Here is a 26604-nt window from a genome sequence, read left to right on the forward strand (position 1 = left end):
GCATACACTGTCAACATCCAAACATCCAGGGGAAGGCTTGTAATTTGCCTGAGACTAACTGAGGGAAAGCATTTCTAGTCGCATTGGTCTGAGGCATTGGGACCCAGGGACTTGTGATAGGCAAGCACTCTACTGAGATAAACACCAAGCCTGAGTTTCTGTTTTTCAATTTTTTTTTTTTGGTTGACTATACAGATTTTGAAGGCAGTGTCTTATTATTTCATAAGCTTAAGTTAAAATAGCAAAACAGATGATTTGTACTCAGTGATTATTACTTTTTAAGGTAAATATTACAAATAATATCGTCACAAGACAAACATACAATACAGAGAGTAATGTATTCAAACACAGTAGACATTAGGAAAACTTTGAAAATTCTAAGCCTTTTTTAAACATTATTTTAAAGATTTACATCTTTAACTCACCAAATAGTATTTTTGACTAATATTTCAAAATATTGTAATTGAGGAATTATCGTTAAAATAAGAACAAGGATCTGAGATACTGGTTTCTTAGCAGTACGGTAATAAACTGTTCTAATATAATATTGTCAAAGACTATATTGTATATATAATAAAATGAATTCTGTTGTAAGCAAAGAGAACAGAAGACTGAAGAGATGGTCCATTGGTAAAGAGTACTGCTGCTCTTCCAGAAGACCCAAGTTCAGTTCCCAGCACTAAATGGCAGATCACAACCATCCATAATTCCAGTTGCAGAGGATCAAATATCCTATCCTATCCTTGGGCACTGTGAAACACACATACATATATATTAAACATTTTAATTTTTTTGAGAGAGTACTGTGAAAACCCAGAAAGTTTTACATGTACTAGAGCAGTAGTTTGGGTCTTTTAGATATAGTGAGCCTACTTTTTAAATTTTATTTAATTAATTTTAAAACAATCTTATTTTACTTGTCAATCCCAATTCCCTCTCCCTCCCATTACCCCCACACACACCTTCCCCCACCCACTTCCCGAGGATGGTAAGGCCTTCCTTCTATGGGGGATCATCAAAGTCTGTCACACCTTCTATCTGGGCTGAAAGAGTATCCCTCCATAGGGAATGGACTCCCAAGCCTGTCCAGGTCTCCTAACTGGCACCTATATTCAGAGGGCTTGGTTGGGTCCAATGCTGGTTCCCCAGCTTGCTCCTGTTTCCATCAGCTACTGGGTGAAAGCTCTAGGATGGCAATTAAGTTGGTCATCAATCTCATTATAGGGGAATGGCAATCAAAGGAGGCCTCTCCACTACTGCCTAGATTCTTAGTTGGGGTCATTTTTGTGGATGTCTGAATATTTCCCTAGTGCCTGATTTCTCTTTAAACCTTTAATACCTCCCTCTATTAAGGTATCTCTTTTCTTGATCTCCTTTATTCCTCCCCTGTCTCAGTCTTGTTCTCTTCACCTTCCTCTACTCCCCTTCTCTTTTCCCTCCCTCCCTCTCATCTCCCCCCACAAGCTCTCAGTTTGCTCAGGAGTTCTTGTCCCTTTTCCCTTCTCTGGGGGACCTTGTATTTCTCTCTTAGGGTCATCCTTGCTTGGTAGTTTCTCTGGTGGTGTGGATTGTAGGCTGGTAATCCTTTCTCTGTATCTAATATCCATATATGAGTGAGTACATACCATGCTTGCATTTCTGTGATATGATTACCTCACTCAGAATGGTTTCTTCCAATTCCATCCATTTGCCTGCGAATTTCAAGATTCCATTGTTTTGTTTTGTTTCTGCTAAGTAATACTCCATTGCGTATATACCACATTTTCATCCATTCTGTGGTTGAGTCGCATCTAGGTTGCTTGCAGGTTCTAGCTTTACAAACAATGCTGCTATGAATATCATTGAACATATGTCTTTCTTGTTTGAAGGACATCCTTTGTGCATCCTTTGGGTATATTCCCAAGATTGGAATTGCTTGATCTTGAGGTAAACTGATTCCCATTTTCTGAGAAATCATCATACTGATTTCCAAAGTGACTGCACAAGTTTGCACTCCCACCAGAAATGGAGGAATGTTCACCTTTCCGCACAGTCTATCATAGACTGTCATTGGTGTTTTTGATTTGAGCCATTCTGGTCAGTGTAAGATGGTATCTCTAGGGTTGTTTTGATTTTCATTTCCCTGGTGGCTAAGGATGTTAAGCACTTTCTTAATGCCTATCTGTCATTTGAGAATTCTCTATTTAGTTCTGTACCCTACTTTTTAAGTGGATTATTTGGTGTTTTGTGACTAGTTTCTTGAGTTCTTTGTATATTTTGTAGATCAGCTCTCTGTCAGATATGAGGTTGGTGAAGATCTTTTCCCATTCTGTGTGCTGCCGTTTTGTCTTGTTCACTGTGTCCTTCGCCTACAGAATCTTCTCAGTTACAGGAGATCCCATTTATTAATTGTTGATCTCAGTGACTGTACTACTGGAGTTATGTTCATGAAGTGATCTCCTGTGCCAGTTCATTCAATGATACCTCCCACTTTCTCTTCTAAGAAGTTCAGTGTGGCTGGATTTAGGTTTTCTTTGATCCATTTGAACTTAAGATTTGTGCATTGTGATAGATATGTATCTATCTGTAATCACCATGCCTGCATCCAGTTATGCCATCACCATTTATTGAGAATACTTTATTTTTTCCATTGTGTAAATTTAGCTTCTTTGTCAAAAGTTAGATGTTCGTAGCTGTGTGGGTTAATATCAGAGTTTTCAATTCGATTCCATTCATCTTCCTGTCTGTTTTTGTGCCAATACCAGGCTGTTTTCATTACAATAGCTCTATTGTAGATCTTGAAGTAAGGGATGGTGATAACCTCCTGAAGTTCCTTTATTGTACAGGGCTGTTTTGGCTCTCTTGGGTGTTTTGTTTTTCCATATAAAGTTGAGTATTCTTCTTTCAAGGTCTGAAGAATTGTGCTGGGATTTTGAGGGGGATTCCATTGATTCTGTAGATTGCTTTTGGTTAGATTGCTATTTTTACTATGTTGATCCTACCTATTCAAGAGCATGGGAGATCTTTCCATTTTCTGGTCTCTTCCTTAATTTCTTTCTTTAACAACTCAAAGTTCTTGTTATATACAGGTCTTTTGCCTGTTTGGTTAGAGTTACCCCAAGACATTTTGTGTTGTTTGTGGCTATTGTAAAGGAGGGTGTTTCTCTGATTTCTTTCTCAGCGCCTTTATCATCTGTACATAGTAGGGCTACTAATTTTGTTTTTCATTAGTCTCGTATCCTGCCACTTTGCTGAAGGTATTTATCAGCTGTAGAAGTTCCCTGGTAGAATTTTTCAGGTCACTTATGTAAACTATCCTATAATCTGCAAATAGTGAAAGGTTGACTTCTTCCTTTCCAATTTGTATCCCCTTTATCTCCTTTTGTTGTCTTATTGCTCTAGCTAGAACTTCAAGTACCATATTGAAGAGAGATGGAGAGAGAGGCCAACCTTGTCTTGTTCCTGATTTTAGAGGAATTTCTTTGAGTTTCTCTCCATTTAGTGTGATGATGGCTGTTGGCTTACTATATATTACCTTAATCATGTTTAGGTATGTTCCTGTTATCCCTGATCACTCTAAGACCTTTATCATGAAGGGGTGTTGAATTTTGTTGAAGACTTTTTCAGCATCTAGTGAGATGATCATGTGGTTTTTCTTTGTCAGTTTGTTTATGTGGTAGAAAACATTGATGTCCTCCTAAATTTCACTAGCATAATTTGACAGTAGAGTGATTAACTTTAGGAGAACCAAAGAATTGCACTTACTTACTCAACTAATTAAATGAGATCCAGATATCTAAAAACTCTTTATTTGTACAGTCATTTTTGTTTTGAGATGTTTTATTTTGTTTTTGAGTTTTGTTTGTTTATGAGTCCAAGTTGGCCTCAAACTTGTGGCATTCCTCCTACATATTTTCTAGAAGTATGAATTATCCCTCAACCTATTACAAACCCTGTTTTATGAGGGATGAGAAGATGAAAAATGTGACAATATGAGGAGTAACAAATGAATTTTAGGTGGGTGTTTGTGTCTAGGATTTATACTGTGATTAGTAAATTATCATTTTTGGGAATTGAATGGGCCTCAATGAGAGATAGGCAAAGATTCTATCAAAATCTGTCCAGGTATTGCTCATCTTTCAATCTTCCTTTCTGAAGATATGAGTTTAGTTTTTTAAAAAATCATGGAAAAGACTACATGCAGTTAATTTCATTTTTGAAATATACAGCATAGTATTAACACAAACACTTCTACTTCTCTCCAAGAACCTTTATTATTAAATTATCATCATATCAGGGTACCATATTTTGAGGTAAATTTCTATAGATGCCTTTAGAAGCTTTCTTTAATTATTTTAGAATTATATTGTTGGCTTTAGACCAGTTTGTTCAAACAACAGTTTTGCTAAGTCAACAACTAAGATATTTATGAATTTAAATTTCTTGACAAAGTTTTCACCTTTCTCTGCTACTCTTGACTCCCAAGAATTCTAAGCTTGGCAAAAACATAGCGAAATACAGTGAAAGCTGACCTCTTCTCCTTCTTTCTCTTGGTTAGTGTGCTGGAGAAGAGAAACGAGTTGGTACACGCACAGTATTTGTTGGCAATCAACCTATTTCAGAAACAGAAGCTTATATTGCACAAAGATTTTGTGATAATAGAATAGTCTCATCTAAGGTAAGTTATATTTCTTTATTTGTAAACTCACGGGGTAGTCATATAAAGTTGTTTTGTTTTTTAATTTATGCTTCTAAGGAAACATACAAATATGGTCATATACAAATAATAATACCTTTCCTCCCCCTCGTTTTCTCCTACTTCTCTCTCCATTCTCTGCCCCCCCCCCACTTCCCCTGAGCTCTGGGAGGACTTGTCCCTTCCCAGTTCTGTGAGGGACTTTATATGAATCTCTTAGAATACACCTTGTATCCTAGTTCCTCTGGCCGTGTGAATTATAGGCTGGTGATCCTTTGATCTAGGTCTAAAATCCATATATGAGTGAGTACATACTGTGTTCCTGTTTTTGTGACTGGGTTACCTCATTCAGGATGGTTTCTTCAAGTGCCATCCACTTGCCTGCAAATTTCAAGATACCATTATTTTTTTTCTGCAGAGTAGTATTCCATTGTATAGATGTGCCACATCTAGTAGTTTGGAAAGAACAATGCCCAAATTCCCAAATATTGTCTATAAATGTTTGTTTTCATTTAAATGGACTTTGTTATATAAAATGAATTTTAAAAAAATTAAAAAAAGACAGATCATAATACCAATTGTAGTAATTATTCCTCTGAAAGGGAGTTTACTTTTTAAAAATTCCATCTTTTTGTCTGGATGTAACTTTCACTTGCCTTCTATTATGAGTCACAGTACCTAGTGATTGTGCATATTACTTTAGGCCTTAAAATGTACTACAAGTAATCATATTGTGTTTAGGAGGGATGTTTATCAGTGGTTGAACATTTGCCAACATTTTGCATGTTTGTGGGGTTTAGTAATTATTTACTTGTATAAAGGTTTTTAAATTGCTTTTGAAAGGATTAGGCTGTACATGATTTACATTCTTTTGGAGGGTGCTTAGTGACTTTCATTTGCATTTTTTTTCTCTCTCCTATCTTCTGACTTGTATTTCTGGTTCCTAAAAGGGTACATATTGCCTGTATACTGTTTGACCTATGACCTATAAAGTTTAATCACAATTTCCATCTTTTTTTGAATAATTGTTTTATTTCAGAGTGGTTTAAGCTTAGAGCAGTGGCCTGCAAGTTTGAGTCTCTACATTTAAAGCTTGATAAACTATTCACTAGCTATATCACCTTTGTCAAATTAATCAATACAATTTATAAAATGGCTAATGCTTCATATATGAAAACACTTCTTACAGCTCCTAGTACCCAGTAGTCATCACTCTGCTAATATTAATTTACTGGTCTTTATTGCTGGCAGACAAGTCAAGGTGCTAGGTAGCAGATACCTGGCTTACTATCATCTCTTGTAATATGGAATGTATTTTGATAACGTTCTTGACTTCCCAATACAGCCTGGCAAGGGAGAGCTAAAACATTATTGACATTTACTTCAGTGTACACTTGCAGTTAGTTAGGACCTGTAACGCACAATCATGTCCTTCCTTTAATAATATACTACTTTTTGGTATTCAGATATTCCCTTGGTTTCTCCTTTAGGTAATGGCAAAATGGAGATTGTTTTTAGTTTAAAGATTAATATGTAAAATACAGACAGGAAGTTGGTAGATCTCTGTGAGTTCCAGGACAGCCAGGATTATATTGTGTGAGGCCTTGTCTCTACAAAAAAAGAAGAAAACATTAATATGTAAAATATAAATATGAAAACTGAGTAGCCCACTGAACAGATATATATGTAGGAGAGTAGAACACTTATGATGTACTTGTATCTGGGGTAGGGAATTGTGCTTTCTCTAAAGATTTTGACTTACTCTGTATTACCCAACTAAGCATTCAATTATAGACCTTTGGCTCATAATCATGGATTCATGGAGGTAAAAGGTTCAAGGTTCATCTTGTTGACTTAAGTAGAAAAAACATACCCAGAGAAAGTTCGCATCATGATAAGCAAACACTTAGTGATAAATCGAGAAACAGAACACTTGTGTAAGGGCCAATAACTGAAGAAAGAACCCTTTCCACATTATGCTATTTGCACACCTTCCTCATGTTTTCTCTTTCCACATGAAAATGAAAGAATTATAATTTTCTGAAACATCTTATATGGAAGATGGTAAAGTGATATGCTGTTGGTGACCGTTCATTAAATTACAGATAATTGTTTTACTTGAGTTCTCAATCTTATTATTAAATAGAATGCTGTTACATATTTTTGTCAGCATTGAAAAGAATGCAATACCATAACCTCAGTATAATGAGTGATAATGATAGTGCACAGTTTTTTGTTAATGAAGGCCACATCCCTAGGGACAGAAGACTTATGGACTTTTTGTTTGGTTTTGTCTTTGTTTTTGAGACAGGGTTTTACTATGTAACCTTGGCTATCCTGGAACTCACTTTGTAGACCTAATGACCTAGACTGGCCTCACGTTCACAGAGATCTGCCTGTATCTGCCTTCCCAGTGCTGGGATTAAGTGCTACCACCACCCAGTTAAAACACTTGAATAGGAAGTTAAAATCATTTGTTAAACTTGAACCTTAATTCTCTTATCTATAAAATACATATATTGCATTATTCATTTCACGAGATTGTAATGAGGACAAAATGAAATAATACACATAAAGCATTTACCGTTGTTTGGAATGTGTTAACACATTCTGCTCTTGTTATTTGCATTTCTGGGATTATTCCAATTCATTACTGTTGATTTTCTTGGACTCTTGTGATTTGAATGTATGGCGAGGGTCCTTTTTAGTAGAGGGACATTAGAACTACTCTGGAGAAACCAACCATTTTATAATTGGGCCTTATTTTCCTCAAAGTACCTTTTGTTTCCATATATTTGTGCCATACTCTTTTAATTGAAGAAGTATACAGTTTATAGAACATGCTGTCTTCCAACTCTGTAGCAAGTGTTATTTTCCTTTCTCTACTTTGTTATAAAAATATCATTTTTTTCAGTGTTTTTCTTTTTTTACTTTATTATTTTTTTTTACTTTACATGTCGATTCCAGTTCCTCTCCCTCCCTCTTACACTCTCTCCCCCCTCACATGCAACCTGACCACCCTCCCCTCCCATCCCCCTACCCCTATTCCACATGTAGGGCTATGCTATCCAGGTGGGGTCATGTAAATCTGTCAAGTCATTTGAAGTAGGGACTAGGACTTCTCTAGGTTAAGGCAGTTATCCCTCCATGGGGGATGTGTCCACAAGGTCCTTTTGTGCACCAGGAATACATCCTGGCTCCACTGTCTGAGGTCCCTTAGACTGCTCAGTCCTTCTGGCTGAGACCCATATTCAGGGGGTCCTGAGTCAGTCCCATGCTGGATTCCCAGCTATCAGTCTGGGAACCCGTTAGCTCCTCTGTGTTCAGGCCCGCTGTCTCTATGTGTTTCTGCGACCTGGTCTTGTCCTCTCCCTCTGCATCTGGATTCTATTTCGACTCAGTGTTTAGTTATGGGTGTTTGCTCCATGATGGTGTAAATGTCAGTTGTTGATCTCAATATCCGGGAAGGGCATTTATGGTAGCCTTTCCACAGTTGCTCAAATTGTTAGTTGGCAGCACTCTTGTAGATCTCTAGACCTTTCTTTAGGTTCAGTTTTCTCTTCAAACCAATAATGGCTTCCTCTTTTATGTTTGTTCTCTTTCTCTCTCTCTTCTGTCTTCTATTCCTACCCTGACTCAATCTTCCTAGTTGCATGTGCTTTCCTCTCCTCCCCTTCTCTTTCTCCTACTTCTCTCTAATTCACCGCCTCCCCCAATTCCCTATGTGCTCTGGAGGACTTGTCCCTTCCCCCTTTTGTGAGGGACCTTATATGAATCTCTTACAATACTCAGTGTTTTTCTTTACAAATAACCCTTTTATAAAATCAGAGTAACAGGGAATGAATATTGTTAATACTGTGAGCACTGAAGAAAACACTTTGACCTTTAAATTTTATTAACTTATAAAATTAGTGTCTCTTTTTCTTCTGGGAACACAAATAATTCCTTAAGAAAAAAAAATGTCCCTTGAGGTGATACTAATGTAAAGAATTCTGGTTATCACCAGAATTTTGTAGCTGGTACAAAATTGGAAATTTCCCTCCTTAACAAAAGAAGCATTAATTACACTGCTGTTGCTCTTAAGTTCTTTAGGGTTGTTTGTTTGTTTTTTGTGTTTTTGTTTTTTACTTTGGTTTTGGTTTTTTGTTTGATTTTTGTTTGTTTGTTTACAAATTCTGAGCTTGATTGTGCCTTTAGTGAAATAAGCAGTGAGCTATATATAGTTCATTTAGAAAGTAAAAGTTGGATCAGGGTTTTAGGTATAAATTTACACTATAATTTTTCCTTATTTAAAAAACCAAGTTAAGACCTGTGAAATGGCTCACCAAATCTGGCGATGTGGGTTCAATCCTTAGGACTTATATGGAGTAAGGAGAGTACTTACTCTCATCAGTTGTCCAATGACCTCCACATGCACACTGTAGCACATGTATGTGTACTCTTGCATACACCTACAGTGAATAAATAAATAAATAAATGATAAAAACCAGAGTCATCTATAGTAGAATTTATTAAAACTGAGAGGACTTCTTTCAGTTTTGTCTGATGTATTGAAAGTAACCTTTAATTTTTACTAAATTCTGATTCAGTTTTAGTCAGAGCCTTTATTGCTTTTCAGGGATTGAAATTTATGGTGGATGGAACAGTGTGAAAAATGAAAAGTTCTATGTGGCATTGTTGAATAGTGAAAATGAAAGTAGAGTGCATAGTTCAAAATTCCATTTAATGCCAATGTATAAGAAGATTGATAGTAACTTGAATATAGTATTTAGCAAAGTGAATAGTTACCAATATATAACTTAATGATAATCTTTCTGTTTTATTTTATTGCACTCAGATGGCTCTAGTAGTTACAGGTGTTCTTTCTGTAGTTCTGTTTGCTGGTAACTTTATTGGTTACTTTTTAAATAGTTACTATTTAATTTTTACCTGTGTCCCAGTTTCTTTTAGTTGTTTGTTTGCTTTTGAAAAGATTTTGTTAATTTTGCCCAAATTGGCTTGCCTATGTGGCCCAGACTGTCCTTGAACTTCTGGCAATCCTCCTACCTCACCTTCCTGAACCTTAAGATTACAGACATGTGGCAACAACCAATTTTTTCTTCATTTTTCTGGTCCATATACAGACACATTAGAGCACATTTACTTAGAGCTTTGTCATCAGCATTCTTAATGCTAAGTGCAAAGCTTGGTGAACTTCACATAAAAACAGCTTTTCCCCTCCCATATGTGGTGCTTTGGATCAAGCATAGAACGACATGCTTGTTGGATAATCACTCTATCACTGAGATATACATATGCATACTCCAGACCCAAATCAAGTAAAGCTCAAAGCCTTCAGTCTCTTAGTTCATATTCATTTCAACTTCCCTTCTTTATACGTTGTGAGATTTGGTAGAAAAAAAATTGGTTTTAAATTATTTTAGATAATACTTTTCATATAGTATCAGTTTTAGAAGACATGTGTATGTACCAACTACAAAAATAAATGAAAATAACCTCTATAAAAAATACTTGCAGGTCTGGAGAGTTGGCTCAGCAGTTAAGAGCACTGGTTGCTCTTCAAGGGGTCCTAATTTCAATTCCCTGCACCCTAATAGTGGCTCATAGCCTCATTAGAACCCATGGGATCTAATGTCCTCTTGTGGTGTGAACACATGCAGACAAAAACACCCATATACAAAAAAATACATATCTAAATAAATCTAAAATAATTAAAAACAAGCTGAAACTATTTTGTGGGTCCTGGAAACTGAGTCCTGTTCTTATGCAAGAACGGGTGCTGTTAACCACTGAGCTGTGTCCTGTTTCCTTGGTTTTCTCTGAGGTCCTTCTCTTGGATCTTGGAATTATTCTTCAGTTGGCTGTTGATTGTTATCTTAGTTCACCTGCTATTACTGTGATAAAGCACCATAACCAAAGCAACTTTGAGGGAAAAGGTTTTATTTCAATGTACAGTTTATCATTATGATGGGAAGTCAGGGCAGAAACTCAAGGCAGGAATCTGGAGGCAGGAATTGAAGACCTTGGAGGAATGCTGCTTATGGGCCTTTTCCTCCTAGCCTGCTCAGTTTGCTTTCTCATACACAGCAGGAACACCTGCCCTGGCATGGCACTATCCATAAGCTTCCTTAAAGGTCTTTTTGGTGTGGACATTTTCTCAATTGTGGTTCCCTCTTGTCAGGTTACTCTAGCTTATGTCAAGTTGACCAAAAAAAAAAAAAAAAAAAAAAAGGAAGAAAGAAAAGACCTGAGCCCTGTTCTCCATTTTTTATTTCTCTTGAGATTCTGTGAACTTTGAGAGCTCCTGGGCCTTCTTTAAAGGAGTTGTTAAGGACCAATAAAATGGCTCAGGTAGTAAAAGGGGGCTTCCATTTAAGTCTGGCAACCAGAATTTGATACTTGGGATGTACATAAAGTTTAGAAGGAGAGAGATCATGCCACAAAAGTATCATCTGATGTGCACATGCACACCATAGCACATGCACCACCTCCTACCCACAAAATAAATACACAAAATTGTCTAAAGTAAATTTTAAAAACTTTATAGCTATTTAACAATAAAGTCGCATATATGCTGTCATGCTCTGAAACTTGGGCTTTCTTTCTAGTCACTTTATCAATGGAAATCAAGATATGATTGGGTTAGAGGCTTTTCAAGTATAAATTTAGCCTTTTACCTTAAAAGGATTTTTTTTTTTCATTCTGGTTTCTAGTCTCCTGTATTATGATATATCCTACTTCTGTTGATTCATTGAGCTTAAGGCATTAATAAGAAATTACATGTGTATATGCATTCAGATTGTGTGTATACCTATTCATCTATGTATACATTCTTAGCTGTCATGAATGTGGACATTAAGGATAGAGACAAAATTTTATCTCTGAAAATGAGATTAACTCTGTGATCAGCCTAAGGCAAGAGAACTAATATACTCATTCATTCATTCAAGTAACTTACCTATAACAGAAATTGTTAGAAGGAATACTAGGGAAGACAATTGAACAACCTACCTCTGTAGGAATTGGTGCCTATCAAGGGAACAATCAGTTCAGGGTCTTAACAAAGTAAAACTTTACTTTTGATCAGGAAAAGGATATTCACAAAAATGGAATAGCTGGCACACTAGGACAGCAAATTCACTTGGTCTTTATTCTAATGTGGGTGGTGACTGTGTCTTTTTCCCATTGCTTGGGATTGAACCTCATAATCTTTTGTAAATGGCTTATTTAAATGAAGTTTAATTAAATGAGTTGTAACTCAGCAAACAAAAGTTTTACTCAGTCAGGTTGGGTAAAACATTCGTATAAAGGTTTTACAAAATGGGTGAGATAAAATGACTGCAACTCTTTAATGGTAAACAAAGGTTTTACAGTGTTTTCAGAAGAAGCTATTATTTAATGTTTTATAGTAATGAATACTGTCAAAGTTCATATAATATGATATAGGAGCAAATAGCAAGGAATTTGTTTTAAAATGGGTTGGAGAATTTAAAAAAGTATAGGACTTAGATAATCAATGAAATTTCCAGTGGTGCTTCATTTATGAAAAGAATATATTATATTCTTCTAAATATATGCTCATGTAACATGTGGTGTGTGTTTTCAATTGTTGGATATACTAAATGCTACTTTATACGATAATAAGATTTTTCAAGTGTCTTTTACAATAATATTTTGGTTCAACCTCTTTTACAGTATACACTTTGGAATTTCCTCCCAAAGAATTTGTTTGAACAGTTTAGAAGAATTGCGAATTTTTATTTTCTCATCATTTTTCTTGTACAGGTAAGAACTCCATGAACTACTACTTCAACATGGAGAAATTTAGTTGTTTCAATTCATAATTTTAAGTTGTTTTGTGACTGAAAAATGTGATTATTATTTTTAAGTAGAAATGTAAATGAACTTAAAGAATTTAGTGATGTTTTAGGTCTCTAAAGTTATATTAGAAATGAGATTTTTATTTTATTGTTTGATTTTTCATGAATTTCATCTCTATCTTAAATATATATTGTATAACAACTTAATGATTTGGTATATACCAAAATTAAAAATAGTTTAACAGTTTTACTTTGTTAAACACCAGGGGTTTTTTTGTATGTGTGTGTTAGGGTAGGGTAGTGTTTATTCATCTTATACTTTCACTATTCATTCATGAAGGAAGTCAAGACAGGAACTCAAAAAGCACAGAAGCCAGGAGGCAGAAACTGATGCACTGGTCAGGGAGGAATGCTGACTACTGACTTGCTTCCCCCTGGCTTGTTCAGCCTGCTTTCTTATAGAACACAGAATCACAAGTCCAGGAATGGCACCACATACAAAGGTCTGGGCCTTCTCCCATCAATCACTAATCAAGAAAATGCCTTACATCTGGATCTTAGGAGACATTTTTCTCAATAGAGGTTTTCTCCTATCTGATGACTCTTAACTTGTATCAAGTTGACATAAAACCACCCTGTACCCTGTCTCAAAAATTCAGTGTATAGTCCCAAATTATGGGAACTAATAGTTATAGCTCATTACTTACCAGCCCTTCCATGTTTTCTTCCTGAATGTCTTCAGTGCTTCTTTCTACATCTCTTACTTCTACCCTAATCCAAGCCATCATCTTTCACTTGGAATACAGCAGTAGCCTCCCAAGTAGACTGCTGTCCTCCATTCTAACCCTTACAAAGCATTGAGAATGAATTTTCATGTTGCTTTCCCTATGTAAACTGTTCAAAGAGTCCCCACTGTGGTAGAATGAATAATCAAAAGTCAACAGCTTTCCCTGCACAGTTTGACTATGCCTGCCTCTCCAGTACTACCTGACAACACACTCTTTTGGAACTGTTTTTTGTTTTGCTTTGTTTTATTTCTTGTAAATGTGTCACTTTCCCTTTTAGATGAGAGACTTTGTGTATATTGTCTATTGTTCCTGAAAACCTCCTTTGAGATAGTTAACTCCTAACTGCCCCATAGATCCTCAGTGTCTATACACTGGTTTTAATGTATTATTTTCCTTGTAATCTTTAAGCTATATGAAGTCCAAGACTTTTCTGTCTCTTTAAGCAAGATTTCTAATGGCTATATGGTAACAGTATAGGGGCTGGCAGAATGATTTTCAGCTGTTACCTTTTAAACCAATGCACATTTCAATAAAGGAAATGATCTAGTAATCTAGTAAGATATGAAAATTAGTGCTGAATTTTCTTAAATTACCTGTTATATGGTTTTTGTTGTAAGTAAAGTTAGTGTTCATCTCAATAATGTATTTTGTTTGAAATATTTGTAACATATAAATGCTACATATGAGTTTTATTTTCAATTTAATTTCTTTACCTAGGTCACAGTGGACACACCAACCAGCCCAATTACTAGTGGACTTCCACTTTTCTTTGTTATAACTGTTACAGCAATCAAACAGGTAAATTTCTTAGTTAAACTATACCTGTCCTTTAATGCAAACTGGTTTTAATTTTCTTGTCCATTTTCTAACTTATTTATTCTTTTCCTTCTCAATATCTGTGTGTATGTGCTATAAACATAATACAAAGAAAAACTAGAAAATTCAACTCAGTTTGGAAATGGGAAGTAGGCTTTTACTGTTCATTAATTATTCTAGTGTGATTATGTCAAATTTCTAATACCAAATGAATTGTTGTTGCTCTTGCCTATAGCACAGAACTCAATAACACACATACTTGAATATCATTATCATCAGTAATACTGTTGAGGGGAGTGATGGATAGGGGAGACGTTCTTGTCAGAGCTGGTAAGCTGCCACAGATTATGATGTGATTGTCTCTAAAGTATTTTGAACGTTTTATGTGTTGGTACCTTTAAAATTGTTCAAATGAGATTGAAGAAACAAGGTTACCTTTCCTCCTGGAGTTATCTGATCTTTTCTCTTGCCTATCAGGAATTATACAAACAGTTTTATCATGTCTTTCATTACTAAATAAAGACTTGGAATGTTCTTTCCCTTTGGCTATCTGGACACTTTTCTTACTATCATAAATTTTTAGTTCTAAGAATAACATGCGTGGTTTTCAAAGGACCTTACTGATTCATTCTACCCCCTGTCTAGTTCATGTTATGTCCTTCCTTTCTTCATCAGCATCAGAGAGTGTGCCCTTTGAAATAATAGCCTAATGTTTTCATAAAGAGAAGCAGAATAGGAATGAGGAGAGAAGGGGGAAAGGAGAGAGAAAGCAATCAGATTATTTTTCCAACAGATCTTTTTAAAAGACACAGATATTACAATAAAGGAAAATATTGGCTATAAATAGAGGAGGTCATGTACAAATGAATACCCTGATTCCTTAGCTCTGTTAGCTTCAATCTATTCCACACAAAAAGCCCAAAGGAAAATGAACCATTAAATCTCTCTGATTATTTTTTAATTCTAAAAACAAACACCAATTTCTATTTTGTTTAATCATTAAGTCAGTGGAGAATTTTAATTGTTATCTCTACAATATGTAAATTCTCTGGCAAAACAATTTCAAATTTTCCTATTTTCTGCATGAGAAGAATTCCATTTCTAAGTGATTAGTTTTATCATAAAATTAAATGTCAGAAAAATAATTTTTTTCAAAGGAAAAGTAGAAACATCTGCTGGAGAGATAACTCATTATTTAAGAGTACTGGCTTCTTTTCCAGAGGACCCAGTTTCTATTCCCAGCACCCATGTAGCAACCACACAACCATCTATAACTCTAGTTCCAGGGCATCTGACACCCGCTTCTTGCCTCCCCAGTCACTGCACACACATGGTGCACAAGTAAAATGCCAATACACATAAAATGAACAAATCTTCCCAACAAAATAGAAGTAGTAATGTTTCTTAATTTGTCACACATACGTTAAAGACAATATAGACATTCATTTGAGCACTACAGGAATAAATCATAGATTTTTCACAATGAAGAACATTAAGGCTCTAATACCTGTTTTGTCTTTAATATATATCTTTAATATATATCTGAAAAATTAAGGAACCCTATCACACAATAAAACTATTTACCTAAGGCGTATGTTTAAAGTGAGCCTCATATTTTCTTTTTTCCCCCTTTCTTCCTTTTTTTCTCCTCCTCCTCCCCCCGTCCCCTTCCCCTACCCTCCTCCTCCACCTTGATAGGGCTTCTCTGTATTGCTTTGGAGCCTGTCCTGGAACTCGCTGCTCTTTAGATGGAATCTGTCTGCCTCTGCCTCCCAAGTGCTGGAATTAAAGGCATGCAGCAATATATTCATCATTGTATCTGTGGCATTCCGTATTGAAATTAACATTATAAAGTTATAAACATAATTTTTCTTACCTTTATAGGGATATGAAGATTGGCTTAGACACAGAGCTGATAATGAAGTTAACAAAAGCACTGTTTACATTATTGAAAATGCAAAACGAGTGAGAAAAGAAAGTGAAAAAATAAAGGTACTGTTTTACTAGAAAACTCCTTTCAAAGCAATTCTTAATGGTGTATGCATGTGCAGGAGCATTCTTACATGCCATATAGAACGTGTGTAGAGTGTGGAGTCCAGAGGACAAATTTCTGGAGTCAGTTCCCTCCTTCTGACATGAGTTCTGTGGTTCAGAATCAAGTCATCATGCTTACACTCCAAGCACTCTTACACTGTAAACCATCTCCCTGGCACTCACTTATGATAACTGCAGTCTTTTGTGATAAAATTATACATTTGAAAGTATACAAATCAGGGTAGTAGTTGTGCAGTCCTTTAATCCTAATATTCAGGAGGCACAGGCAGGCAGATCTCTGAGTTTAAGGCCATCCTGGTCTACATACTGAGTTCTGGGACAGCCAGGGGTACCCAGAGAAACCCTGAGTCAAAAAAGCAAAGAAAAGAAAGTATATGAGTCAGTATCATTTATTTATCTTCACAGTGTTGTATAACCATCATCACTATTTATATCACCAGAAAAGGAAACTCCATAATCATTACACATTATTTCTTACGCCCACGTCCTGTCAACACTAACCTTTCTTGATGAATTTACAGTTTTAATATTTTACAGGAATGAAATAAGCCACTACATGAACTTTGTGTTTTCTATCTTTCAGAATACTTTAAAAATCCATTTGTGTTGTAGCATATATCAATAATTCATTTCTTTTCATGGTTGGATGATATTATATGTGTATATATAATTCTTACTCTATGTGTATAGCACATTTTCTTTATTCGCTAGCTAATGTTTCTGTTGGGGTCAGCTATAGCTATTGCTGCTCTGAACGTTAAAGGACAAGTTTTTGTTTGAATATCAGTTTTCCATTCTTTTGAGTATGTGCCTGGGTTGACAATTGGTAGTATTATGGTAATTTTAATGAACTTCAGAACTGTTTTTGCACAAAGGGTGTACTGTTTGTATTTTCAGAGCAAGGTGATATTCATATTTTATTCAAATTAATCATTGTTTGCTTCCTCTACAAAATAAGATCCCTGCCAGATGACAGTTAGATTTTACCACATCACATGTTTTTTGCTGCCAATAGATTTTTTTTAAATCATAAGCTTTGCTATTTAGAGCAGGTTTATGTTCACGGCAAAATGTAACAAAGTATAGCTGTATAGCCAATGCTCTTCCACACAAGCACCCTTTTGTATTATAAACATCAGTAAACCACCCTTGGCACATAAAATTTAGGTTGCATCAATGTTTACTCTTTGTGCTATACATTCTATGAGGTTTGACAGATAATGTGACATGTATTTAACATTGTAAAATTATATAGGATAATGTCACTGTCTCTAAAAATCTGTGTTTTGCCTCATTATTTATTCTTCCTTTTCCCTTAATCTATCAAGTCACTGGTCCTTTTACTATTAAATGTTTTTGCATTTTCCAGAACATTATATTATAGAAACTATACCAAAACCATTCCATCTATAGACTTTTTTTTTTTAAATATTGACTTCTTCCTTCTTAACGTGGGTGCCAGTTAGGAGGCCTGGGCAGTCTATGGGACCTCTGACAGTGGAACCAGTGTTTTTCCCTAGTGCACACATGGACTCTGGGAGCCCATTCCCCATGGAGGGTTACTATCTCAGCCTAGATATACAGAAGAGGGTCTGGACCCTCGCCCAAATGATACGACAAACTTTGATGACCCACCATGGAAGTCCTCACCCTTCCTGGGAGATGGATGAGGGGTCGTGGGGGGGGGATTGGGAGGGAGACCAAACTGGGATTGATAAATAAAGTAAAATTGATTTTAAATTTAAAAAGTCTCAAAAAAATTCTGATTTCTTGAACTTAGTATACATTAAATTTTCCTTCATGTCTTTTTGTGGCTTGATGGCTTATTTCTTTGTGATATGAAATATTAATTTTTCTGAATATACCAGTTTATTTACTTGATTATCTACCCTGTAGAGGAGGAATATATTTTATTCCTAACAAATTTTGACAGTTGTGAATAAAGTTGCCTCAAACACTCAAATCTAGATTTTTATGTGGATATAAGTTTTCACCTCATTAGCTGAAATAATTTCATATGGAGATTAGTGGTATATGCTTTCTGAAATGGGCCTGCTCTGCTTCCATCACACCTTTAGTGTTTGGTATTTGGGTCATTCTAGTCAGGAATTAGGTTGCCATTGTTTCTTTTATTCTCTTTATTGTTATCTTAATTCACTACTGGGTTTTACAAACTTTTGAAAGATTGATTGCAGTTATCCTGAGCTTTGTGTTGGACCTGGGGTGCTGGAGTGTTTTTCCTAATGTTACTTTTCCACCATCTTCCTTTAGGATATCCCAGATGGTCTGACTAACAGTAGATGCCTTTGTGTTGCCTTTCTTATCTCTCAAAACAGTAAACTTTTGTTGCTTATTTGTTACTCAATATGAAACTCCAGATAAGAGCAGAGTAATTTCTTGGTTCTCCTGTACCAATCTCAACCTTGGCCACACACTAAACACCTGAGTTTTATATAGCATAGTAGTTTCTAGTCTTACAGTCCCATCTCTCATGGTGGTCAGGTCCTTAGTATAAAATTGGCTTCTTATCTTATCTCATGCAGAAGCTTGCTTGCATTTTCTTTCTTCCGCCTCTTCCTTACTTTTGCCCTAAAGTAAGCTTTTTGCTTCCTATATGAGAGGGGTCCATGACACTGGCATGCCTTGTGCCTGCCTGGCTCCTCATAGCGGTTAATCACTCCTGTGGCAGATCAGTAAAGAGGGTACTGTTAAGTCCTCATGTTTTCTCATGAGCACAGTGGGAGCCTGTGGAAAAGAGCTGGGAAATGGTCCAAGCTTGTGGACATTTGAAACTGTCATAGTAGCTTATACCTAGCCTTTAAGTATTGTTTAAAGGAGATGGCCAATTGAGGTTACATGTCCACTATTGTTAGGAGTCTTAGCTGGGGTCATCCTTGTAGATTTGTGGAAGTTTCCCTTATACCAGGTTTCTACCTGACCCCAAAATGCCCCTCCCCATAACACAAATTGTCATCAGAGAGTTTTGTTCTATAAGTAATGGAAGCAGATGCGAAGATCCACAGCCAAGCACTGACTGGGCTGAGCTCTGGGAATCCTTGAGCCAGGGAGTTAGGGGATCAATGTCATTACAAGGGAACCCACAGAGACAACTAACCTGGACTCATAAGAGCTCACAGACACTGGACTGACAGCTAAGAAGCCCACATGGGACTGACCTATGCCCTCTACAAATGTGAGACAGTTGTATAGCTTGGTCTACTTGTGGGACTCCTAGCAGTCTGAGTGTAGCCTTTCCCTGACACTTTGTCCCATTCTGGCTTGCCTCGTCCAGGCTTTATGCAGAGGGAGGAGCTTAGTCCTACCTCAACTTGATATGTATGCCATGATTTGTTGACTCCCATGAGAAGCCTTCCCCTTTCTGAATGGGAACAGAGAAGGAATTTATTGGGAGAAGGGAATGGGAGCAGAGGAATGTAGGCAAAATTTTTTGTCCCATCTTCATATCCCAAATAACCATACAGAAAGTTATTATTAATTACAATTGTTTGGCCGAAAGCTCAGTTTGTTATTAAGTAGCTCTTATAACTTAAATTAACCCATATATCTTATCTACACTCTGCCCTGTTGCTTGGTGCCTTTTCTTAGTATGCCAAGTTCATGTCCTGCTTTCTCTGCCTCTCCTCATGACTCCCCAGACTCTGCCTTTCTCCTCCCCAGCATTTTCTCTGCCCTGAGAAGCCTAGTCATTTAGCTTTTTTGTTAAACCAATCACAGTGACATATAATTCATACAGTTTAAAGGAATACTCCACACAGGAGGAAGGGGAACTGTGCCCTGGATGTAAAATAAATGAATAAATTTAATTAATTGAAAAATAATTTATTGAACAGCCAGTGAGATGGCTATGTGAATAAAGGCATGTGCTACCATGTTTGAGGACCTGAGTTCAGTTCCAAGGATCCACATGGCAGCAGAGGAGATCTGACTCCCTAAAGTTTTCATCTGATCTCCAAGTATTAACTGTGGTACATGTGCCCACACACATCATATACACACAATAAGTTAATTAAAATAGAAAAAAAATTAATTTAAAAAAATTGTTGTTGGTCCCAGTGTCAGAGAATTATAATCCAACTACTTGGGAGGCTGGGGCAGAGACCTCACATGTTTAAGTCCTCCCTACCCTACACAGACCAAGGTCAAGACAACTTGATCAACTTATTGATCCCTTAATGTCTGTACTTATAGTGCTCATAGTTTAGTTGTAGAGAACTTGCCCATCATACATAAAGACCTAGTGAATATGCTATTTCTACTGCTCTACTTTGTTTATTTTTCTTATTAAACACTTTTATGATAGTCAGTTTTGTGGTGATAAATGGTTTATGATCTAGTAAAGTCACTGAAGATCAGAATGCATTACCAGCCACACTAGTCAGCCATAGAGGCCAGGCTCAGAAGACAGAGGCAGATGGATCTCTGTGAGTTCAAGTCAACCCAGGTCTACATGAGAGTGAGTCAGTCTAAAAGAGAAACAGAGCTCATGCCTCTAATCTCAACAGTAGTCAGGTATATTAGGAAAGAGCAGGGTCTGAGAGCTGACATTCATTCTCCAGTCACATTGGGGGCAGGAAGGCAATTAGTCTCACTGAGGTCAGGATCATCCCAGCTTTAGTAAAGATATCTCACTAATGACTGACTACTTTGCTTTTGTGATCTTCAGCTTGAACCCCAATATCTGTCTCTAGGTTTTTGTTATTTGAGTTACACATTTTTTCCTCATGTGTTCCCTTGGTGTTATAAAACAGGTCATCTGGGGTAGAGATGGTTAAGGGTACTGGTTCTTCCAGAGGACCCTGGTTTGGTCCTCAGCATTCACATGGTGGCACACAACCATCTATTACTCCAATCTCAGGGGATCTAATGCCCCATTCTGGCTTGTGTCCACTGCACATGTGCTTCACATTGGAGCATTACTCAGGAGTCAGATTGGTGTTATAGCCTGAAAGATCAGCGAAGCAGGGAAGCCACTAGTCCTCCCTACCTGCCCCATTCCTTCTTCCAAACAAAGAGCCAGATACCTTTCCATCTTGCCTTATTAATTTTGGTCAGCTAGTGGCTAATCTGCCCTCTGACTCCAAGCAAGCTTTATTTGTAGAACACTATAAAAATATCACACACCACTACATAGCCAACAGTGCAGGCAAAACATATAGTATCTGTAGTATGAGAAATATATATTATCTGAGGACTGAATATGCAAGGCAAAGGATAATAAGACACTTGGAAGGGATACAGAGCAGGAAATCTGTTCTATTATTTTTTATGTATGTTACTTATTTATGTGCATGTGTATGTGGTATATATGCATGTATACTGTGGTGTTCATGTAAGGAGATCTAAGGAAAAATTGTGGGAGTCAGTTCTCTCCTACCATGTGGCTTCTGGGTATTGAACTGGGGTCATCACATTTGATAATAAGTGTCTTTGCATGTTGAGCTATCTTAACAGCTCCCTTTAAAAATGATGGAAGGATTGGGAGAGATGGCTCAGAGGTTAAGAACTACAGCTACTCTTGCAGAGGACCTGGGATCAGTCCCTAGCTCCCACATAGCTCCTCACAACTATCCTTAACTCTACTTCACAGATTCTGACACCCTCTTCTGATCTCTGCAATCACAAGGCATGCATACAGTGTGTTTACATATATGTATGCAAAACACAGATACACATTTATTTAAATGGTAAAATAGAAACAAACTATGAGTTGATTGAGCCTTTCTCTTTCCTTAGAGTTACCTTTTCCTTTGGCTCCAGGGTGAAGCCTAAATTCCTTAGCCTGCCTGTCCTGTCCTATTGTGGTATTTCTTCTGTATATTTAAGGATAGCTATTGTTGTATCATAATATAAGCACTTGTGGAACCATGAAAGGAAACATTTGAAAAGTAAAGTAATATTTAAAAATCAATTTAATTATAATTGTTAATTCTGGCACTCTTGGATATTTGTTTATATTAACAAAGAAAATAAATTTTCCATTTGAATAGGCCTAAAATCCTCACCTTAATATCCCAAATCAAACTACAAAAATAAAAGAATTTCATGTATTAGTTGAGCATTCACAATCAGTGTATCCAGGTCAATGTGACAGGCTTTGACTTCTATGAATGTGACTTTCATTCTTTACCTCACCTGTATATTAAGCCCTCTGTGAACTTAAAAATATTGTTTTGTGGATTGTAGTATATTTATGATTAGTGGTAATAGTCTTGTGGATTTTGAAGGTTTTTTTTTAAAAGTTTTGTTTTTAGGGCTTTTAAAAAAACAGGGTCATTTTCTCTATAGTGTGTCATAGAAATTGTTGGGAAGTGTTATCTGAAATATACTCTGGTATTATCAATTTGCATTAATAAGTATTATTGATACCCATCAGATAGTTAATGTGTACACATTACTTAATGTTTTGCTTCTTTTATCATTTCAAACATTACTCTTCTGCAATCACTGGAATCATTTAAGACGTTTACCTGAGGTTATATTATGTAGTAACAAAGCTAGGACATGAACTCAGGTTAAAAGTCTTCACTTTTATGCTTTGTTCTCTACATCATTGAATTGTTCAAGATGTCATCTCTTAAGTTTTTCTTCTACTTGGGTTCAGGATGCATGCTGATAAGAGAGTGTTGTTGCTGTATTAACTGGTTCTTTAATGGATGAATTCTTGGAAAACTGACCCAAGAGCCCCCTCTCCCCGCCAATTAATGAGGAAAATTGATACTTTGCTCAATTAGCTGAGGTATTCTGAACACTAAAGAAGGAACCCAATAATCATAACTACAGACAAAATATGCTGAAATATATGTAGTTCGAAATGAAAATGTGGAGGGCTCTGGTCATGAAGTAACTAACCTTAAACCTATAGATTTTCTTGCTTCAATCTTGAAATGACAGTAGAAGTTCTTACATACCAGTTTCAGGAATATCAGAGAACACAGAACACATGGATGTCAGAATTACTTATTACACAACAGTGCTAAGTTATTCTGAAAGCACCCTAAGCCCTTATGACCTTAAATGGGATTCTAAATGTTCAGTAATAGTCTTTCATTTCATTGCATGTGGCGTAGAATGCTAAAATACCCCAAAGTGTCAAATCTGAATATGTTTCTTAATAAGGTTTTAGTGTTAATGAGTGTTATACAGAATAATTTGTTTAGAATTTAAAAATCTTTATTCTGTTATTTTAGGTTGGTGATGTAGTAGAAGTACAGGCAGATGAAACCTTTCCCTGTGATCTTATTCTTCTGTCATCCTGCACAACTGATGGAACCTGTTATGTCACTACAGCCAGTCTTGATGGTGAATCTAATTGCAAGGTAATGAGACTAAGCCTGACCCGTACTTTATTCTCAGAATGGTTAATGAGACAGTTGTATTTCCTAATACTCTTTAATCCCTTATCTTATTTTTACTGTTCATGTGAGTATGTTTATATTTGTAGACAGCGGTTATGTAATTATATTCAAGCTTGTAAGTAAACACCCATCTTGGAGAATAAGTTTACATTGTGGGGTGTAGGGGAGAACCATCCCCTGACCAAAAGCCATCACAATTTTTATAGCACCATTCAAATCTAATGTTGATAAAATCCAATTAACATGTTGTTTAGGTTTTGTTGTTGTTGTTGTACTTAGAACTGAATTCTTGGCTCATAAATGCACAGTAGAGCTACCACTGAGCTATATTTCACCCTAGACTTTTGTAAGTAACAATACTTGTGAGCTAAAAACTACATAACTACAAAAACAACTTTAAGTATTGTAACTTTATAATTCATCTATTTTTATTTTTAGAGGGTTGCATATTATTGTTTAAAAGATTTTTCTGGGTCTGGAGAAATAGTGCTATAGTAAAGAGCACTGACTGCTCTTCTAGAGGAAATGGGTTCTATTCCTAGAACCTGGCTCACAGCCAGCTGCCAGTACCAAGGAATTTGACTCCCTGACCTGATTCAGCATGCCCTGATCTGCTCAGACACACTAGGCACAATATAATTCTTCTTGTGACATGGCTAGTCTAATGTTTGTTTGTTTTGTTTTTCGAGACAGGGCTTCTCCATATTGCTTTGGAGGTTGTCCTGGAACTCACAGAGGTGGCCTCGAACTTACAGAGATCCATCCGCTTGCCTCTGCCTCCTGAGTGCTGGGATTAAAGGCATGCACCCCCAACACCTGGTTGATTACATGTTTTAATACTTTAGGTTATAGTTTAATAAATGTGTTCCTTATTGTAACTAGGAGGAATTTTAATTATGGTATAGTCAACTTAATCAAAATAGATGATAATTTTACTTTGCTGGTACTTTTGACAAAGCCAGTTTTTGGATGTTATGATCCAGTGTTCCACAGGTCATAAAGACTTATCCTTTCTGTGCTGCCTTTAAGGAGTTATTCTGTTTCTGTGTGGTGCACATGCCTTTAATTCCAGGACTTGAGAGGCAGATACAGATGAATCTCTGGGTTTGAGTCCAGCATGATCTACATAGGGGATGCTGGACCAGCCAATGCTGCATGGAGATATCCTGTTTAAAAGAAAGAAAATAGTAATACTAATGAGCTCACATCTGGGCATATCTGTGGGGAGGTCTGCTATTTTTTCTTTCCCTGTGGAGTTAAGGAATAGGTCTCAGAATGTGAAATAAAAACTTTACTTGTTACTGTTTACTGACTTTGTGTTCAAAGCACATGGCACCAAATAACTAATGTCTTAGCTGTTCAAAAACAGAGTTATTTTTTAGAGATTATCAAGATAGAAAAATCTACCTAAAGATTCTCTAACACTGAAACTATTGTTTAGAGGAAGAAATTTTTCAATGTTCTTTTATTAAGTGGCAGTAAGTCAGAAGTCAGGTAGTAGTTTTAAATGTAAAGCAACTAGTTCTATAATATCCCTGAAGACTATGTCAACAGCTTTCCCTTGTGCATAAGTAGTGTTAATCTTCATTAACCTTTGTTCACAGTACATAAATAGGCTCATTGGTGCTTGTCTTGCATTTTGGATGGAGTAAGATTATGGTACACATATGTAGACTATTGTAACCATTGAATATAAGATATTATCTTCCTGTTCCTATATTCATATTGAACAGTTTCAAAATCATTAAACTGTTTATGTAATGAAACCATTAATGCTTCATTTTAAATCTTGGTTTTATAAATTAAAATCTTCATAGGGATGGGGATTTCAGTTAATTATATGCAACTACAAATGTAATATACACTCCAGTGTCAGTGCAAAGGATTGTTTTTATTTTTCTTTTACCTTTTGAAATCCTTTTGGAGTAGGGTTACCTAGTTATTTGTAATGTATTTTAATAATGGGATCCTGCGATTCATTTGGTATAGAATATCCATCAACATTTGTAATGCTCTGCTTAACACTCTAAAATGTGCTGTTTCTGAAATCAGTTGGCTATACAGTTATAAAAAAGAAATACTTTATATTTGATTACTTTGTGCTTTCATATAGACACATTATGCAGTACGAGATACCATTGCACTGTGTACAGCTGAATCCATTGATAACCTCCGAGCAGCAATTGAATGTGAACAGCCTCAACCTGACCTCTACAAGTAAGCACCTTGTTTCACTTTATTGCTATCTCTTGGCTCTTCTTCTTTTTTGCCACCAGTATAGCAAAGAAACACCCAGTACTTACCAATCTACGCTTGCTTATATTTTTATGAGCTGTTCTTCCTCCTGGAAAGGAAATGAATCAAATCAGTGTTGCTCACTACCAGCCAAGATAATTCATTATGGGCCCAGGCATCCCATGATTTCTTTTCTTTTTGTTACTTGTAAACATGGCTATCAGTTTTTTAGAATGTTACCCAAGCCTCATCTATTAGACTAATGGAATTCCCAGAGTTAATTAAAACAAAAATAAATCTTTTGCATCTTATGCAACATGAAACAAACAAGAGGCTATGGGATAATGCAATAGTAGGCACAGCATCCTTTCTTGTTATTGATTATGATGAACTGAAGATTGCGAGTAGGCCATTTAATGTTCACAATAAGCCATTAAGTTCAAGGACAATTAAAATGGTGTGTTTTCTTCTGATTAACATATATTGTGGATTGTCAAGAACTTGTCATTAGCTTCTAGGACTGGTTAGTTTAATTAGGGTATGGTACTGTTGAGAGTGTAGTAATAGTTATTGATTAATTTCATCTATACCACTGTTGCAGGGAGCATCCACTATACAGGCAAGCCATCATGTTAATTCCTGTTGTTGGTCATAATGAAAGACAAATGGTGTTTTCTACTCAAATATGGAACAGTAGAGAAATACACCCTACTATGTGAATGTTGGCCGCAGGCACGAGAGCGCGCGAGCACACACACACACACACACACACACACACACACAACACACATTTCATCCCTTTTTTCCTCGTTCTCTTTTTTATGTTCACCTTGATACTA

General features: G+C 36.2%; 1 protein-coding gene across 7 annotated transcripts in view; it reads left to right on the top strand.

The window, feature by feature from the left end:
- Atp11c (ATPase phospholipid transporting 11C) overlaps window positions 1-26604 on the top strand; it is a 166449-nt gene that overhangs the window by 65587 nt on the left and 74258 nt on the right. For all 7 annotated transcript variants that reach the window (XM_051179127.1, XM_051179123.1, XM_051179122.1 and 4 more), the window contains exons 2-7: window positions 4538-4657; window positions 12371-12460; window positions 14001-14081; window positions 15984-16091; window positions 23363-23491; window positions 25644-25747. In XM_051179127.1, the coding sequence (XP_051035084.1) occupies window positions 4538-4657; window positions 12371-12460; window positions 14001-14081; window positions 15984-16091; window positions 23363-23491; window positions 25644-25747 (632 nt within the window). The remainder of the gene's footprint in view (window positions 1-4537; window positions 4658-12370; window positions 12461-14000; window positions 14082-15983; window positions 16092-23362; window positions 23492-25643; window positions 25748-26604) is intronic.

Source organism: Phodopus roborovskii, unplaced genomic scaffold (genome assembly GCF_943737965.1).
Source record: "Phodopus roborovskii unplaced genomic scaffold, PHOROB, whole genome shotgun sequence".
NCBI lineage: Eukaryota > Metazoa > Chordata > Mammalia > Rodentia > Cricetidae > Phodopus > Phodopus roborovskii.